The sequence below is a fragment of the Chiloscyllium plagiosum genome, unplaced genomic scaffold (genome assembly GCF_037043375.1).
Source record: "Chiloscyllium plagiosum isolate Xiang-an unplaced genomic scaffold, Cpla_swu_hap1 HiC_scaffold_6, whole genome shotgun sequence".
NCBI classification, from domain to species: Eukaryota; Metazoa; Chordata; class Chondrichthyes; order Orectolobiformes; family Hemiscylliidae; genus Chiloscyllium; species Chiloscyllium plagiosum.
In genome coordinates, this window is record NW_028270144.1 from 78,329,551 (window position 1) to 78,347,561 (window position 18,011).

Sequence of the window (18,011 nt, forward strand, 5' to 3'; positions counted from 1 at the left end):
ATGTCTCTTCACTGGGGTGGGGGAATCCAGAACTCGTGGGTATAGGTTTAGGGTGAGAGGGAAAAGATATAAAAGAGACCTAAGGGGCAACATTTTCACGCAGAGGGTGCTACATATATGGAATGAGCTGCCAGAGGAAGTGGTGGAAGCAAGTACAATTGCAACATTTAAGAGGTATTTGGATGGGTATATGAATAGGAACGGTTTGGAGGGATATGGGACATGTGCTGGCAGGTGGGACTAGATTGGGTAGGGAAATCTGGTCGGCGTAGACAGGTTGGACTGAAAGGTCTGTTTCCATGCTGTACATCTCTATGACTATATGGCTGTATAACAGATTGTTGGTTATAATTTGGCCTGCAGTCTCCTCGGGAAGATGGAAATGCTTAACAAAAAAATGTTTATTTTTACAAGCTCGTTTAGTTATTGAACATAAGTCAGACAAACAACTGTGAACTGTAAAATCCTTGAATTTGTAGCTGGAATTCACTATTTTCCTTCACAGAAAATCCAAGAAAGCAAAGGTTAGTGGGAGTCAAAAATTATGGTGCTGGAAAAGCACAGCCGGCCAGGCAGCATCTGATGAGCAGGAGAGTCGATGTTTTGAGCAGAAACCTTTCATCAGGAATGTCTGAGTGGGGGGGCTGAAGATGGCTGAGAGGTAAATGGGAGGGCGTGTGGGGCTGGGTGGATGGTTGCTAGGTAGGCGATAGGTAGATGAAGGTGGAGGTTGATGCTGATAGGTTGGAGAGGAGGGTGGAGCGGATAGGTGGGAAGGAACATGGACAGGTAGGACAGTTCAAAAGAGCAGTGCCAAGTTGGAGGATTGGATCTGGGATAAGGTGGGGGAGGAGAAATGAGGAAACTAATGAAATCGACATTGATTCCGTGTGGTTGGATGAGATGTTCTTCCTCCAGTTGTCGGGTCGCTATGATTTGGCAGTGGAGGAGGCCCAGGACTTGCATGTCCTCAGTGAATGGGAGGGTGAGTTGAAGTGGTTGGCCACAGAGTGGTGGGGTCGATTGTTGTGTGTGTCCCGGAAATGTTCTCTGAAACATTCTGCAAATTGGCGCCCTGTCTCCCCAATGTAGAGGAGACCACATCAATAGCAATGGACACAGTAGGTGAGGTGTTTGGATGTGCCGGAAAATCTCTGGTGGATGTGGAGGAATCCTTTGGGGCCTTGGATGGAGGATTTTACACCTCTCGCAGTGGCAAGGGAAAGTGCCGGGAGTGGAGATAATTAACTGTTCAACTTTCTCTGTTTTTTCCTCTCCCAACCAGTACCCTTCCACCAACACACTCATTCAATTGGCTGAAATGGTCCTCACCCTCGACAATTTCTCCTTTGAATTCTCCAATTTCCGTCAGACCAAATGGATGGCCGTGAGCAGCCGCATGGGCCCCAGCTATGCCTGTCTCTTCATATGTACATGAAACAGTCCATCTTCCACAGTTACCCTGGCACCATTCCCCACCTGCATCACTGACTGTGTCAACGTAACCTTGTGCTCCCATGAGGAGGTTGAACAGTTCATCAACTTCACCAACACCTTCCACCCTTACCTCAAGTTCACCTGGACCATCTCGGACACCTCCCTCCCTTTCCTGGACCTCTCCATCTCCATTTCCGGCAACCGATTCAACACGGACATCTACTTCAAACTCACCAACTCCTACAGCTACCTGAACCTCTCCTCCCACCCCCCACCCCTGCGATAAAAATGCTATTCCTTACTCCCAATTTCTCTGGCTCCACCACATCTGCTCCCAGGAGGTTCAATTCCACTCCAGAACATCATTGATGGCCTCCTACTTCAGGGACTACAATTTCTCCTGCCACATGTTCAACAATACCTTCCAGTGCATCTCTTCCACTTGTTGCACCTCCGTCCTTGAATCCCACCCCTCCAACCACAACAAGGCCAGAACCCCCCTGGTCCTCACTTTTTCCCCACTAATCTCCAGATACAACACAGCATCCTTCGCTATTTCTGCCACCTACAGTCAGACCCCACCACCAGAGATAAGTTTCTCTCCCCACCCATTTTCACCACTTTCAGCATTCTGCAGAGACCATTCTCTTTGTGACTCCCTCGTTAGGTTTCCCCCCCCCCCCCACCCCCCACAACATCAACCCACTCTCCACTCCTGGCGCCTTCCCTTGCTACTGCAAGAGGTGTAAAACCTCCGCCCATACCTGTCCCCTCACCTCCTTCCAGCGCCCCGAAGGATCCTTCCGCATCCGGCAAAGATTTTCCTGCACATCTAAACACTTCATCTACAGTGTCCGTGGCTCTTGATCTGGTTTCCTCGACACTGTGGAGACAGGACGCCAACTTGCGGAACGTTTCACAGAATATCTCCGTGACACATGCATCAATCATCCCTACTGGGACCCGTCTTGGGACCCTTCAACCACGTGGAATCAATGTCGATTTCACCAGTTTCCTCATGTCCCTCCCCCATCTTATCCCAGATCCATCCCTCCAACTCGGCACACCACCCTCTTGAACTGTCCTATCTATCCATCTTCCTTCCCATCTATTTGCTCCAACCTATCACCATCACCCTCACTTTCATGTACCTATCGCCTTCTTAGTTACTAGCCCCACCCCCCTCCCATATATCTCTCAGCCCCTTTCTCCCCCCTCCACCCCACATTCCTGATGAAGGAAATATGCTCAAAATGTTGACTCTCCTGCAGCTGGGATGCTACCTGACCTGCTGTGCTTTTCCAGCACCACACTTTTTGACTCTGATCTCTAGCATCTGCAGTCTAAACTGCAGACTAAATTATACTCAAAGTTTCTTTTTTTTTCAGCTGGCAGGAAATTTAGAGAATGAATAACAGTTAAGATGATGTCATAGCTTTGAACATAGCCTACAATTGCACTCAGTGATCTTACAAGTTCCGAAGCAATTTGATGACAGACATCACTTTCTCTCAAAACTTTTGCACACATCATCACTGTTTATATTCTTTACTTCAAAGGTCCTAGTCGTTCAGGCAATAAGACCAGACAGACTTCAAAGTGCAATGGCCCTTTTTGCATCCAAAGCCCTTGGTAAGTATAATGTTTGCTTGACAGCTTTGGACAGTAGTAATTATTTATTCTTAAATCAGTTATGTTACTAGTATAACATTTTACATATGTTTTCAAGATGAGTATTCATATGTATAGAATTTTCTTGTTATTTCACTGTGCAGTGGCTTAAATTTTAAGAACCTATTGAATTGTTTTCTTGGCGTTTCTCAATATGAGGTGAACATGCTGCTTTGGATTTTACATTGCTAAAATGTAAGTTGTTGCTGTTTGAAGTATTGTTTTATTATTATCTGTGCTCAGAATGTTTCCAGTAGCAATTCAAATCAGTGTTAAGCATTTTTTTGACTATTGAGACTTTGTTAAACAGGAAAAATAAATACTGACACAAAACCAAAAATTGCTGGAAAAACGCTGCAGTTCTGCCAGCATCTGAGGAGAGAAAGCTGTCCTAACATTTTGTGCTCAGGGACTCTTCTTCACAAATGATTGTAACTGGGAAAAGGTTGGTTTATATGCTAAAGATAGGGTGGTGGAAGAGGGAGGAGTGAACAAATGGTGGAGATGAAGCTGTTACGACATGGCAATGGACCTTATTGCTAATTAAACCAAACACACTGAAAAGCTCACCTCGCCTTCTCATCTGTTAAAGTATCAGTGACAGAGAACACCCCAAATTCTACTATTTAAAGAAAAATATCCATTTTATTCATTAATTCTAAAAGTGAACATTAAATAACTATTTACAACTCTAAACCTCCTTTCTTTTAAAGGTCTGTTATCTACCTCCAACTCTATAACAATATACTGACCCAATAAAAGCCCCTATTAAAATTATATCAACTTATTTTTCAAAAACCAGACAGCAGCTATTGTCATTGGTATCTGTCTTCCTCTGGCTGTAGATCTCCCTGGGTCATCATCAGTCTTTTCCTACAAAACTGTTTCATATGTAAAAGGTACCTTTGATAGAGAGTGTTTTGAACGACAGTCTCTCTCTCCCTCTGACTTTCAAAATGTCTGCTTTTTTAAACCCCAGACATCAGATCGTCTCATTGGTTTGATGTTGGCAAAACAGTAAAAATCAAATGTGATTGGATGTTAGTATCCTGGGGCATAATTTAAACTGATTGGTTAAATTTGAACTGTTGTGAACATAGCAGCCAAATATTACATATTTTCAATTTTCCAGTACACCCTAAGACTGTTAGTCAGTCACATGGCAGGTGCCTGCAAACTTTCACTGCAAAACCAGCCTTCACTCTCTCTTAAAGGTACAGTACCCACCTTCAACTTCATAACAAAGTCCAAAGAGAGAGAACAACAGTTGGACAGACAAGGGGTGGGGGGGGGGTTGGTTTTAATAGCTGTTAATTAGGACAATTAATAGCTGACAATAGAATGTTTCTGCTAGAAGCCCATGTGCTGACAAGGCCTGGTGTGTTGGGTTTGGGGTAAGACATTGGAGAAGATTAGAGAGTGTGTTGCTGGAAAAGCACAATAGGCCAGGTAGCATCCAAGGAGCAGGAGAATATACATTTTGGGCTGGAGCCTGAAACATCGATTTTCCTGCTCCTCGGATGCTGCCTGACCTGCTGAGCTTTTCCAGCAACACTCTCTCAACTCTGATCTCCAGCATCTGCAGTCCTCACTTTCTCCATAGGAGAAGGTGCTGAATCTCGACAATTGTTGGACTTGATATTGAATGCTGAAGACTGCAGGGTTCCCTAGTAAGAAATGAGATGTTGTTCTGCCAGCTTGCACTGAGCTTTGCTGGAGCACTATAGCAAGTCCAAAACAGAGATGTCGCCCAGGCACCAGGATGGTGTGTTGAAATATCAGGCAACGGGAAGCTCAGGGTCATTTGTAGACAGAAAGTCTACAAAGCGGACACCCAGACTACACGTTGTCTCACCATGTTGTGAGCAAAAAGTATAGTAGATTATATTGAGTGAAATCTAGGTAAATCGCTGTTTTACCCGGAAGGTGTTTCTGGGGCCTTGGATCGTAGGAAGCTAAACAGGCAGATGTTACACCTTCTGTGATTGTCAGGAAAGGTGGTGTGAGGCTATGGTGACATGTAGAGAGTGGAAGAGAAGTGGACCAAGGTGTCCCAGAGGGAATATTCCTGCAGAAGGATGACAATGGAGGGACATATGAATCGGATTGTGGTGTCCTGCTGGAGGTGGCGAAAATGGCAGCTAAAGATTCTTTGGATGTGGCTGTTGGTGTGGTGTTAGTTGAGGATGAGGGGAACCCTATTACTGTTATGGGAAGGAAGAAAAGTGGTGAGGGCCGAAGTGCAAGGGATCAGTCGGATAAGGTTAAGGGCCCTGTGACCCATGGCATTGGAGAATCCATGGTTGAGGAAGAAGGCAGACATTTTGGAGGCCCCCTTATCAAAGTTGGCATCATCAGTACAGATTTGACAAAGACAGAAATTGACAGAATGAAATAGAGACTTTACAGGAAGCAGGGTGTGAGGACGTATGGTCAAGGTAACTGGGAGTCCTTGGGTTTGTAGTGAGTTTTCAGTGTTTTAAATGGTCATAGAATCATAGACCATAGCGTGATGCAGCATGGAAACAGCCAACACTTAGCCCATATCCCTCCAAACCTTTCCTATCTATATACTCATCCAGATGCCTTTTAAATGTTGTAATTGTACCAGCCTCCACCACTATCTCTGGCAGCTCATTCCACGCAGGCACCACCCTCTGCATGAAAAGGTCAGATCCCTTTTAAATCATTCCCCTCTCATCTTAATCCTATGCCCTCTAGTTTTGACCTGCTATACCTTTGTGAAAAGACAGATTACAGATTACATACAGATTACATTACAGTGTGGAAACAGGCCCTTCGGCCCAACAAGTCCACACCGACCCGCCGAAGCGAACCCACCCATACCCCTTACCTAACACTACGGGCAATTTAGTATGGCCAATTCACCTGACCCTGCACATCTTTGGACTGTGGGAGGAAACCGGAGCACCCGGAGGAAACCCACGCAGACACGGGGAGAACGTGCAAACTCAACACAGTCAGTCGCCTGAGGCGGGAATTGAACCCGGGTCTCTGGCGCTGTGAGGCAACAGTGCTAACCACTGTGCCACCGTGCCGCCCACATGAGGGGCATATGTAAGGCGAATAGCAAAGACCTTTGCTATTCGCCTTACATATGCCCCTCATGATTCTATGAACCTCTATAAGGTCACCCCTCAACTTCCTCTGCTCCAGGAAAAACAGTCCCAGCCCAGTTAGCCTCTCATTATAATACAAACCCTCCAGTCCCAGTAACATTGTTCTCAGTTAATAAAGGCAAGTATCTTGTATGCCTTCTCAACTATATTATCTACCAGCTCTCTTACCTTCAGGATCTGCATGTAAAGATTCCTCTGATCTTCAACACTTCACAGTGTAATCCTGTCTTCTTGGCCCTCCCCAATTACATTACCTTGTACTTTTGCTGGTTGAATTTGATTTGCACTACCCTATCTCTGACCAGTCTGTTGAAATCCTCCTGCAATTTAAGACTGTCCTCATCAATTTACCCCTCCTAGCAATTTCTGCAAACATGTTGATCATAAATTCATCATAAATTTAAGTTCAAATGATATGTTTAAGTCCAAATCATTGTCATACAAATGGTAATGGCTTCAGCACCAAGCTCTGCAGAGCCCCACGAGAAACAGACTTCCAGTCACAAAAACCTCCCTTTACCATCACCCTCTTGACTTACTGTCTTCAGCCAGTTTTTGGATCTAATGTGCCATTTTGCCTTGGATTCCATGGACCCCTAACAAGTTTTATGCCAAGCTTGATTGACTACTTCAAACGGCCATGCTGTTGGGAATGGTTCAAATGTTAAAATTAATTTGAGGATTCGGACATTTAAAAAAAACACTTGTGTAACCTTGAGCATTTCTTTTTTAAGAAGAGAATATAAAATTTCTAAGTTTATGAAGGTATTAAGTTGAAAGCAGATACTCCAGGGCTGATTTTTACTGGGTAAGCAAGGGGTTATAATTATATCTGGATACTCCTCAAATTTCTTTAAGTAACTAATTTCTCTTTACACTCATCAAATTCTGATTTTTTTGTTAAACACTTCCTAAGCATATAAATTCCTATCTAAGTGCTACACTCCGATTACTTCACTGTGCCTTACTATACATTATACACTGTGCCATACTATCACAGATATTCCACCAGTCCAGAAATTACTAACATTAACAAATGGCATGGCGGTCTTGAAAGTTCTAGAATGGCAAGTGAAAGCTTGGTTGTACTTTCTTGAATGTATGAATAGATTAAGGTTCAGCTGATATACAGTTTCTGTCATCATATTCAACAACTGCAAGCCTAATGCACAGGCCTCTGTCAGTACACTATTATCAAGGGACAATTTATGATATCACTTCTAAAAACTTAGTCATCATGTCTCAGGATACTTCATTGATCAGTTCTATCATTTGTAATCTAACGTTTATTGTGCGACAGTCCTCCACAGATTGAGGGACAGCAGACATAATGAGCAGACTCTTATTTTTCTTTTGAGAGTAAGTGTGGATGCAGCCTTAAAACTTGGAGGTACTTCCACTCAGAACAGGTCAGGTTTGCTCATGTGATTGTGTTCTTCTCACCTCACTACATGTGCATGCATGGCTAAAATCTCAAATTGTATGGGCAAGCAGGCAGGAGATTCTGTCCACTGTTAGCAGCTTCTGCGTTCCCATTCTAGTCGCCATATTTAAAGGGCATTGCATTAGCGTTCATTTTCCTTAAGTAGAAACACCACCGACCATCTGCCATTGTCCTCACCCACACCAAAGGTGATGGAGAAAGCAGTATCACACTTTTGAGACATTTGTTTACAGGTTTTCCTGAACACTATCCGGGAGAGAAGGAAGATTGTATTACATAGGGATAGAATTAGCAGGCCATCCGACTGATGGAAGCAACCTGAACAGAGATGACTGAGGAGGTCTGTACCTGTGGGTACTTACTGCAAAAGGATGAACGCTCTTCATTTCACCAGATATGTATAGTGTCTACTCAATGCTCCATGCTCCTGAGTGTGAATTAGCATCATAGGTTTGCCACTGAAGACATTTGGTGCCAGGTGGCTCCATCTGATGCATACTGTGCACTCACCGAGTGTTCGTCACTTTGTTTTTGTTATCAAGTCAGACTATTTTATTAATTCATGGGATGTTAGTGTCATTAACTAGGCCAGCATTTATTGTCCATTCCAAAGTATATTCTGGAGAAGATGTTGTCAAGTTATCTTCTTGAACTACTGCAGTTTTTGAAGTGTAGGAACCATGTTGGAGAGGGAGTTCTAGGATTTTTACCTAGCGATGGCAAAGGAATGGCAATACAGTTTCAACTCAGATGATGACATATCCCTCCCAGATCGTCTCAACGCCCTCTATGCTCACTTTGAGCAGACTTTTGGCGGAGCGGTAACGCCTATTCCGACAAGTCCTGATGATCCTGTCCCAACAGTCAATGCATCAGAGCTCAGATCAGTTTTCCTTTGTGTGAATCCAAGGAAAGCGATGGGACCAGACGGAGTACCAGGCCGCGCACTCAGAGCATGTGCAGATCAACTGGCAGAGGTCTTCTCTGACATCTTCAACCTCTCCCTGCCAACATCATCCCTGTGCCTAAGAAGGCTCATGCAGCATGTCTCAATGACGACCACCCAGTGGCTCTAACGTTGGTGGTCATGAAGTACTTTGAAAGGCTGATCATGGCATTAATCAACTCCAGCCTCCCCACTACTCTTGACCCACTCTAATTTGCCTATTGGACTAACAGATCCACGTCAGATGCCATATCACTTGCCCTTCGCTTCTCCCTAGAACATCTTGAAACCAAGAATAGATATGTAGGAATCCTACTCATTGACTAAAGTCCAGTCTTCAACTTGAGACTGATAACTAAACTCAGTGATCTCGAACTAAGCCTCATTCTCTGCAACTGGATCCCCAGTTTTCTGACTCTCATGCGACAACCACAAGGTCGGGCACATTATTTCATCATCATTAAAACTCAACTCTGGAGCCCCCCAGGGTTGCGTATTCAGCCCCCTACCGTACTCACTGTATACCCATGACTGCGTCGCCAAATACCAGACTAATGCCATTTACAAGTTTGCTGATGACACCACCATAGTCAGTCGAATCTCAGGTGGCGATGAAACAGACTACAGATGGGAGGTGGAAGACCTGGAAAAATGGTGCACTGAGAACAACCTAACTCTGAATACCAGTAAAACCAAAGAACTCGTTATTGACTTTCAGCACGATCTTACTCATGCCCCCCTACACATTAACAGCACAGAGTTGGAACGAGTGGAGTGTGTCAAGCTCCTGAGAGTGGTCATCCACAACAAGCTTTCTTGGACTCTTCATGTGAATACACTGGTTACAAAGGCCCAACAACGTCTCTTCTTCAGGCAGCTGAAGAAGTTTGGCATGATGATGAATACGCTTGCCAACATTTATAGGTGCGCCATTGAGAGAATTCTGTCTGGATGTATCACTACCTGGTATCAAGATCAGAGACAGTTACAGAGAGTAGTGAACTTGGCCCAGACAATCACAAAGGCCAACCTCCCATCTATAGAATCCATCTACCGGGCCCGCTGTCAAGGAAAGGCTGCCAGCATTCTTAAAGATCCATCCCACCCTGGCAATGTTTTTCTACAATCTTTACCATCAGGGAAAAGGTACAGAAGCCTGAACACACGCACCAGCTGGTTTCAAAACAGTTTCTACCCTACTGTTGTTAGAAAGTTGAATGGACTCAGAAACTCTTAACATTTGTCTGTGTTTTGTTTTGTTGCTGTTTACCTATTGTTTACTTATCTATGCTATTTAACTATGTGATCTGCCTGTATTGCTGGCGAGCCAAAGCTTTTCACTGTGCCTCAGTACACGTGACAATAAATTCAATTCAATTCACACAGGATGGTGTCGAGAATGTGGTGCTGGAAAAGCACAGCAGGCCAGGCAGCAACCGAGGAGCAGGAGAATCGACATTTCGGGCATAAGCCCTTCATCAGGAATGAAGCTTGTGGGCCAAGAGGCTGAGAGATAAATGGGAGGGGGGTGGGGTTGGGGGGGAAGGTAGCTGAGAATATGATAGGTTGATGAAGGTGTAGGAGAGGTGATAGGTTGGAGAGGAGAGTGGAGCAGATCGATGGGAAAAGTGATGGTCATGAGGGCATTGCCGAGTTGGAGGCTTGGGACTGGGATAATGTGGGGTGAGTGGAAATGAGGAAACTGGTGAAATCCACATTGATCCTGTGTGGTTGCAGGGTCTCAAGGCATTCTTCCTCCAGGCGTCGGATGGTAAGGGTGTGGCGAAGGACCTTCAGAGGAACCCTCTTAATTTAATGGCTACTTTCAGAGCATTACAAGCATAGCTGAATTGCCCAATGATATCTTCAATTGCCTGGGCATTTTTGTCAGAATCTGTTATAATGGGGATTCATAGAACTTCATAAAATCCCTAAAGTGTAGAAACAGGCCATTTGGCCCAACAAGTCCACCTGAGTATCCCACCCAGACCCATTCCCTGATGCTATTACTCAACATTTTCCCTGACTAATGCATCTATCCTACACATCCTTGAGCACCATGGGCAATGTAGCCTGGCCAGTTCACCTAACCTGCACATCTTTGGACTGTGGGAGGAAACCGAAGCACCAACGCAGACATGGGGAGAATGTGCAAACTCCACGTAGACAGTCACCCTGAGGTTGGAATCGAACTTGGGTACTTGGTGCTGTGAGGCAGCAGTGCTAACCACTGAGCCTCTGTGCTGCAGGATCCCCACTTTTGTCTCCCATCTACAGTTCAGAAATGATTATCTGGCCAATGGAATATTTGAGGTATCATTTACAGTTGATTTAGGATATTTCATCCTGTTCCAGTAACACAGACTGTGATTTTTCTCCCTCGGGCAAAAGGAAATGGATTTGCTGCTGACTCTGTCAGAGAAATTCCACAATTCAAAGTTGTCAATTTCTTTCATAAAACAGTCATAAGAAAATGAACATGAAAATATACCTGGGAACTATTACACATTTCATACACCTATCTGGAGAACAAACATAGTTGTTATACATAAAGGCAAAACACTGTAGATGCTGGAAATCTGAAAAAAATAGTTGGAGATGCTGGCAATATTTTGCAGGTCTCACAGCATTTGTATTGACAGCAATAGACTGAATCCCTGAGTGGCCAAATATTAACTTTACTGGGCAGCATGCTGTTTCCCGGACTCAGTGCCACCTCTAGATCTGTGCTTGCAGTGAGATCCATCTACCCGGAGCGGGCAGTTGATCAAGTTCATTAAAGTCCTAATTAAGGCCAATTAAGAGAGGGCCAGTTAAATTGCCTCGCCATAACTCTCCAGCAGACGTTAGTGGTTCTTGTGGTTCAGTGGTAGTGTCCTTAGCTCTGAGCAAGGAGGCCTGAGTTCAAGTCCAACCTGTTCCAGAAGTGTGTCATAACATCTCTGAACAAGTAGATTAGAAAATATGCTTCTTGCAGTAAATCAAGCAACCAGTGTTCCAGGCATAGGCATAGAGTCCTCCAGACATGTCTAGATATAGGAGTGACAAGCTGCGTTGTAGAGGATATCCTGATGTCCACCCCACAACATGATGACTAGATGAAAGTTTTAGACAAATTGGAAAGAGGTCAAGTCTGTTTTCCCTTGCTGTTTCTTTCAAATTAGACAGTTCTGATTGTCCCTCCCTAACGTCAATTGTGCACATACCATCCTTCAGTGGATGAGGAGCCTGTCACTATGCCAATTATGGGACATCCCAGTAAAAGTCTCAATTAATTACTTAACTCTGCCCACGAGAGTGAAAATTCAGCCAATAAAATTCCCCTTTTCAGGTTGGCGACCTTTTGTTTTCGAATCAGCACGAATTAAAGTTACAACAGACATTGCTTAAACTCTGTTCCATCTTTTTCCAGCTCTGACAAGGCATGATTAATCTTAACTCTCTGTCGGTGCTGTCTGCTTTGCTGTGTCTTTGCAGCATTGTTATTAACGGTATATCTTTATAAAAGAAATATTTGAAATGGTAAAAAAACACGCATTGCTGAGAAATGAACTTGAATCACATTCTTAGCTTCAAAGAGAGTAATGAAAACAAATAAGATTTTCATTGATGTTGCACCTTTCACAACCTCACTTACTTTAAGTGTAGTTGCTGTTGTACTGTTGTAATATGTCTCAGACCCAGAATTCCAGATGAAGTATGCTGGTAATGTCCAGGATCTGTTGACTCAACAATGCACGTCTGGCTTGTAAGTGCTACTGTCTGTGATTTATTAGGAGTGATTATTTCAATAAAGTTCAAAACCAACCACTTAGGATGCAAGTTGCAAGTATACCCCATGAAGATTATATGACAATAAGATATGGCAGCAGAAGTAGGCATGCAGCCCAGCGAATTTGCTCTACTATTCAACACAATTATAGCTCATCTAATAATCCTGCTTTTTCCCCATAATCGTTATTGATTAAAAATCTGTCTGTCTCAGCCTTGAAAATCCTGATCATGTCTAGATATAGGAGCTTCCAGACCTCTGTGATAAAGAATTCCATAGATTCACCACCCTGTAGTTTGATCTCTGCCTTAAGGGGTGATCTGTCATTCTGAGATTATGCCATCTGGTCCTAGACACTCCTTTAAAAGGAAACAACCTTTCAGGTTCTACCCTGCCTTGTCCCTTAACAACCTCATATAATTCAATATGTTTACCTCTCACTGTTCTAAACTCCAATGAGTAAAGGCCCGACCTGCTCTACCTCCTCTCATGAAACAGTCCCTTGATATCTGGAATCAAACTAATGACCCATTTGTGGACTGCCTCCAAAGTAAGCACGTTATTCCTTCAATAAGGGCTGAAACTGTTCACAGTATTCCACCTATGGTCTAATGAGTGCCTGGTGTAGTTTTAGCTAAACTTATTTTTATACGCCATCTCCTTTGAAATAAAGTCCAACAGTCTATTTGCCTTTCCTATTATTCACTGAACTTTATTGATAGTTTTTTTTTATTCATGCATGAGGACCCACAATTCCCATCATGCTGGGTTTTCTGCAGTTGTTTTCCATTATTCATCCTGCCAAATGGCATAATCTCACTTTTTTTTTCCATGCATTCCATCTGCCAAGGCTTTGTCCACTCACATACCTGTCTATATTCCTCTCTCCTCCCCGCCTGGTGTCTTAACTATTTTTGTGTCATCTGCAAACTTAGCGATAATACATTAGCTTCTTTGATCAAAATCAGTAATACATGTTGTAAATAATTGTGACCTCAGCATAAGTCCCTGGATGCCATCCTGAAAATGCCCCTTTTGTCCCAATCCTCTATCCATGCTAATGTATGACCACTAACACCATGGGCTCTTATCTCATTAAGTAGCCTAATGTGCAGTACTGTATTGAATGCCTTTAAGAAATCCAAATACATTACATCCACTTGATCCCCTTTATCTTTCATTCTTTTTCCTCATCAAAGAATGCTGTTAAATTTGTAAGATATGATTTCCCCTTCATAAAGCCATGCTGACTCTGCTTGATTTTGTTATACATTTTTACATACTCTGATATTACATTCTTAACATATATTACATCCCAGTGAGAGATGTGAAGCTAAATGACCTATAGTTAACTATTTTTGTCTTGCTTCCATTTTGAATAAGCATTTTTTGTTGGCTTTTAAAGTTTTCCTAGACGCTGATTTATCACTAATCTTTGCCACATTGTACAATTTTTTCCTTTCAATTTAATACTATGTTTCACCTCCTTTGTTAACCATGATTGGTTTATCCCGTACTAGAATCCTTCCTCCTAACTGGGATATATCTTTGTTGTGAGTCATAAAATATTTTCTTAAATGTCTGCCATTGTTCATTAACTGTCTTTTCTGCTGAACTCCTTTCCCAGTCCACTATAGATAACTCGGCTGTCATTATTTTCTAATTATCCTTTTTGTTGATTCTGACCCAAGTTTCTCACCCTCAAACTGAATACTGAATTCTACCTTATTGTGGTCACTGTTCCCGAGAGGATCTTATTATGAGATAATTTATTAAATCTGATTCATTATTTGTCAGCAGATATAAAATAACCTGTACCCTGTTTGGATTCACAACATGTTGTTCCAGGAAACTGTCCTGATTACACTCCATGAATTGTTGAAGAATGGAATTTCCAACTTCCTAACCTAAATAGCTTTCAGGAAATGTTGGAGGAGTTAAAACTTACTGTAAACTCTTAACTATGAAATAACTCCTCTGACTCACCAGTAATCACTTCCCTCAATCCCAATTCCCCTCGCAAAGAGTTGATCCCAACCTCTCCACCACCCTTTGATCTGGTGACTCCCGATCTAATCTCTCTACTGAGTTCACTGTCTGCTCTCTCCTCCCCCACCCTACTCCATACCTCCACTCAATTCCTACTCCTCACTCAATCACACCTGACTTGTCACCCCAAACTAGCCTAATCCCTCATCCACCGAGCTGTAACACTTCCCTTCACACACCGATTAGAGCTGTACCCTTGATCTATCTGGCATGCGTACCTATCACCCACCACTATCTTAACCCTCAGCCACTAACATGCCATCTCCACCACTCTATCCTCTCATCTACCTTCCACCCATTTGCCTTCATCCACCTGCCAAGTGTATCCTCTCTTACACCTTATCCTTCTGACACCTATCTCCCTTGCTTACTTTACACTTTTCTCAGTAGCTCTGAAAATAACTTAAGGATCTTTAAACTACTAAATAGAGCATTTATTATTGAAAACATGGTCATGGTGTCTACATTGACCTCTTCTATTCAATCTTCACGGATTCCTGTGCTTGTTTGTGCTGCTTCAGTTGGGAAGGAGCCTAGCCCAGAAGTGCTATCAAAATACTATGCCAATGTCAACTGATTTGTGGCAAAAATAGGAATTCTCACCCAGGTCGAAAGACTTATATTCAGGTGTTTTACCATGTTGGCAATTCAGTCATTGCCTTGAATAAGGCAACTGTTCTTGTGGTCGGTAGGTCAGGGGATGTCACTCAGGAGGCTACTTCTATGCAGATTGGATGGTGCTGTGACATACAGATCAATCCAGTTATATTGAGATCCAAATGAACGGAAGGCATGGCATATACCCACCACTATGTTGAAGGCTTTCGGCAGCATAACTAGCTTTGAGAGATTATTGGTAGCCATTAAGAAAATTGTCCAAGCAAAGTAATTTTTTGTCTAAACAAATTGAGTATGAGTGTTTCACTTGGGTCTGTGAACACCTCTAGCCCCACTGCAAACCATCTAAGACATTTGCCAAGCTCTAATTATCAGTGTTTATCATACTTTGACAACCAATGAATTCCAGCAAAACATCACTGCTTTCTGAGCATAGGTTAATTGCCCTGACTGATGTCTGTCGGGTTTATTTTAGTAGCTCATTACCATTCACAACACTGTGCAAATAGATATAGAGCAAGTGATTGTTTGAATTACTTGTTCCTCTACTGTCATGCAAAATATATGTATTTTCTAGAAAAGCCTACATTTTCATTCATCCTATAATGAGGTTATTTTGAAGCTTCCTTTTTAACATTTACTTAATTGATTAAATCTTTGAAGTAAATTGTAAGGATTTTCTGTCGAAAAACTGTGGGGTTATTGCTGTGAATAAATGTTTAGATGTTCGTGGAAGTGATCTTCTAACTATGTGATATTTGTTAGTAACTTCACTGAACATCACGGCTTCTAAAAATTAATAGTTCCAATTGTACGATCTCATTGCTGCAGGATTTTGATATTTTGGGGTGTCTTTAAAAAACAATCCAATTTTCAGTTTTTTTTACTTCCTCACTTTCCACGTCTGTCTGTTTTTCAATCTCACTTAACTCAACCTTTTTTTCTCTTTCTTTAATTCTCTTTTTGTTCTTATTTTGAAATTGCATTTTAATTCAGTATCCTTCTTAGTCCTTCCAATGTTTATTTCCCATCCTTAGATGCTTATGCAATTAGACTGTAGACACACATTCCTTTATCTTATTCACTTATGTCTTTGATATCCTGTTCCTGTAATTGCACTGACATCAGTGATATTTTCAACAACTTAGTAGGTAAAATAGTTTTTAATCTAATTGGACTGTCTTATATGTATTTATTACTCTTCTGTGATGACTGAAAATGGGATTTGAGGTTTGTCCTCATTTCCTTGAAAACTGGTTGAACGGTAGGGTTTGGGGCCTGGCTTTGCTGCACTTCTCCCTTGTAAATTGCTGTTTTTCTATATGCAGCTGTTAATGTTAATTGTTTTGTAAACTGTGTATTGTTTAATAAAATATTTTTAAAAAAGGACATTTAGAATCCCCTCAGTTTAGGGAACTGACCCTGTGCTGGCTGGGCCATAGTCAGTGTGTTACTGCTGTTGTTGGTATCTGTTTGTTTTTGGAGGAAACCTGATTTCTGAACTGGCTGAATTATATAGCCTATTTGTTAACTGGTATTCCTTTTTTTTCTCATTGAGGACTGATTTCTAAACTGCCTGATCTACACAGTCAATATATTTCAGGTGTAACTCAGTTCTCATTAGGGATTTGTTGTTTCATTGGCTAGTTACAGCTTGTGTGTTACTTTTTAGTTTTACTTTGGGAAAAGAACAATGTTGATTTTGTGGCAGGGCTTAGCCCTAGCATTCTGGTTTTTTATTGTATGTGATTTTACTATTTTTTGGTATTTGTTCTAAGCTCCTGTGGGAAAATGAACCTTTCCAGATGAGCTGTTTCTGTGGATAGGCCTGGCCCTTGGTTGTTGGACTAAGCCTCTGTAAAGATTGAACATGTGTGTGTGTGTGCTGGGAGTTGAGCATTTGCTGCCTTTGGGAGTGGACTCTGCCTTCGGGAGTGGACTAAACCCCTGTTAACTCCACCTTTTATAATATACTGTGTTCCTGTGAGTGGGCCAGGCCTTTATGGAGACTGAGATCCTGTGTGTGCGCTGTGCATTTGTAGCCTTCAGGAGTAGATTCTGCCCTCTGTTGCACATCCTGTTTTTGGCAATGGATTCTGCAGGTTGGAGTGGACTCTTTCTGATAATGCACTTTGTATATTGAAGTGGTCTCTGTTCCTGGGAGTGGACTCTACATTTTGAAGTGAACTGTTTATGGTAATGGACTCTGTACCAGTCGGGACTCCATTTGTTTACTGTTTCCTTCTTGATTGATGTAAGGTGGGATTCAAGGTTTGACCTTGTTTTCCTGTGAGCTGATTGTACAGTGGGGTTTGGAGTCTGGCTTTGCTGCTCCTTTGAGGAGAAAGTGAGGAGTGCAGATGCTGGAGATCAGACTGGAAAAGCACAGCAGGTCAGGCAGCATCCAAGGAAAAGGAGAATCGATGTTTCGGGCATAAGCCCTTCTTCAGGAATGAGGAAAGTGTGTCCAGCAGGCTAAGATTCCCCACCCACTCCGACCTACCACCCTCACCTTGACCTCCTTCCACCTATCGCATTTCCAACGCCCCTCCCCCAAGTCCCTCCCCTATCTTTTATCTTAGCCTGCTGGACACACTTTCCTCATTCCTGAAGAAGGGCTTATGCCCGAAACGTCGATTCTCCTGTTCCTTGGATGCTGCCTGACCTGCTGCACTTTTCCAGCAACACATTTTCAGCTTTGCTGCTCCTTTCCCCTATAAATCGCTGTTTCTTGTATACAGCTGTGAATGTTAGCTCGGCGAAAGTGAGTCCTGCAGATGCTGGAGGTTACAGTCAAGAGTGTGGTGCTGGAAGAGCATAGCAGGTCAGGCAGCATCCAAGGAGCAGGAAAATCATTTCGGGCAAAAGCCTGATGAAGGGCTTTTGCCTGAAATGTCGATTTTCCTGCCCCTCGGATGCTGCCTGACCTGCTGT

The 18,011-nt window shown here is 42.8% G+C and overlaps 1 protein-coding gene across 3 annotated transcripts in view; it reads left to right on the forward strand.

Annotated features, from left to right (window-relative positions):
• dync2h1 (dynein cytoplasmic 2 heavy chain 1) overlaps positions 1 to 18,011 on the forward strand; it is a 565,214-nt gene that overhangs the window by 396,141 nt on the left and 151,062 nt on the right. For all 3 annotated transcript variants that reach the window (XM_043691805.2, XM_043691808.2, XM_043691806.2), the window contains one exon: positions 2,997 to 3,069. In XM_043691805.2, coding sequence (XP_043547740.2) covers positions 2,997 to 3,069 — 73 coding nt within the window. The remainder of the gene's footprint in view (positions 1 to 2,996; positions 3,070 to 18,011) is intronic.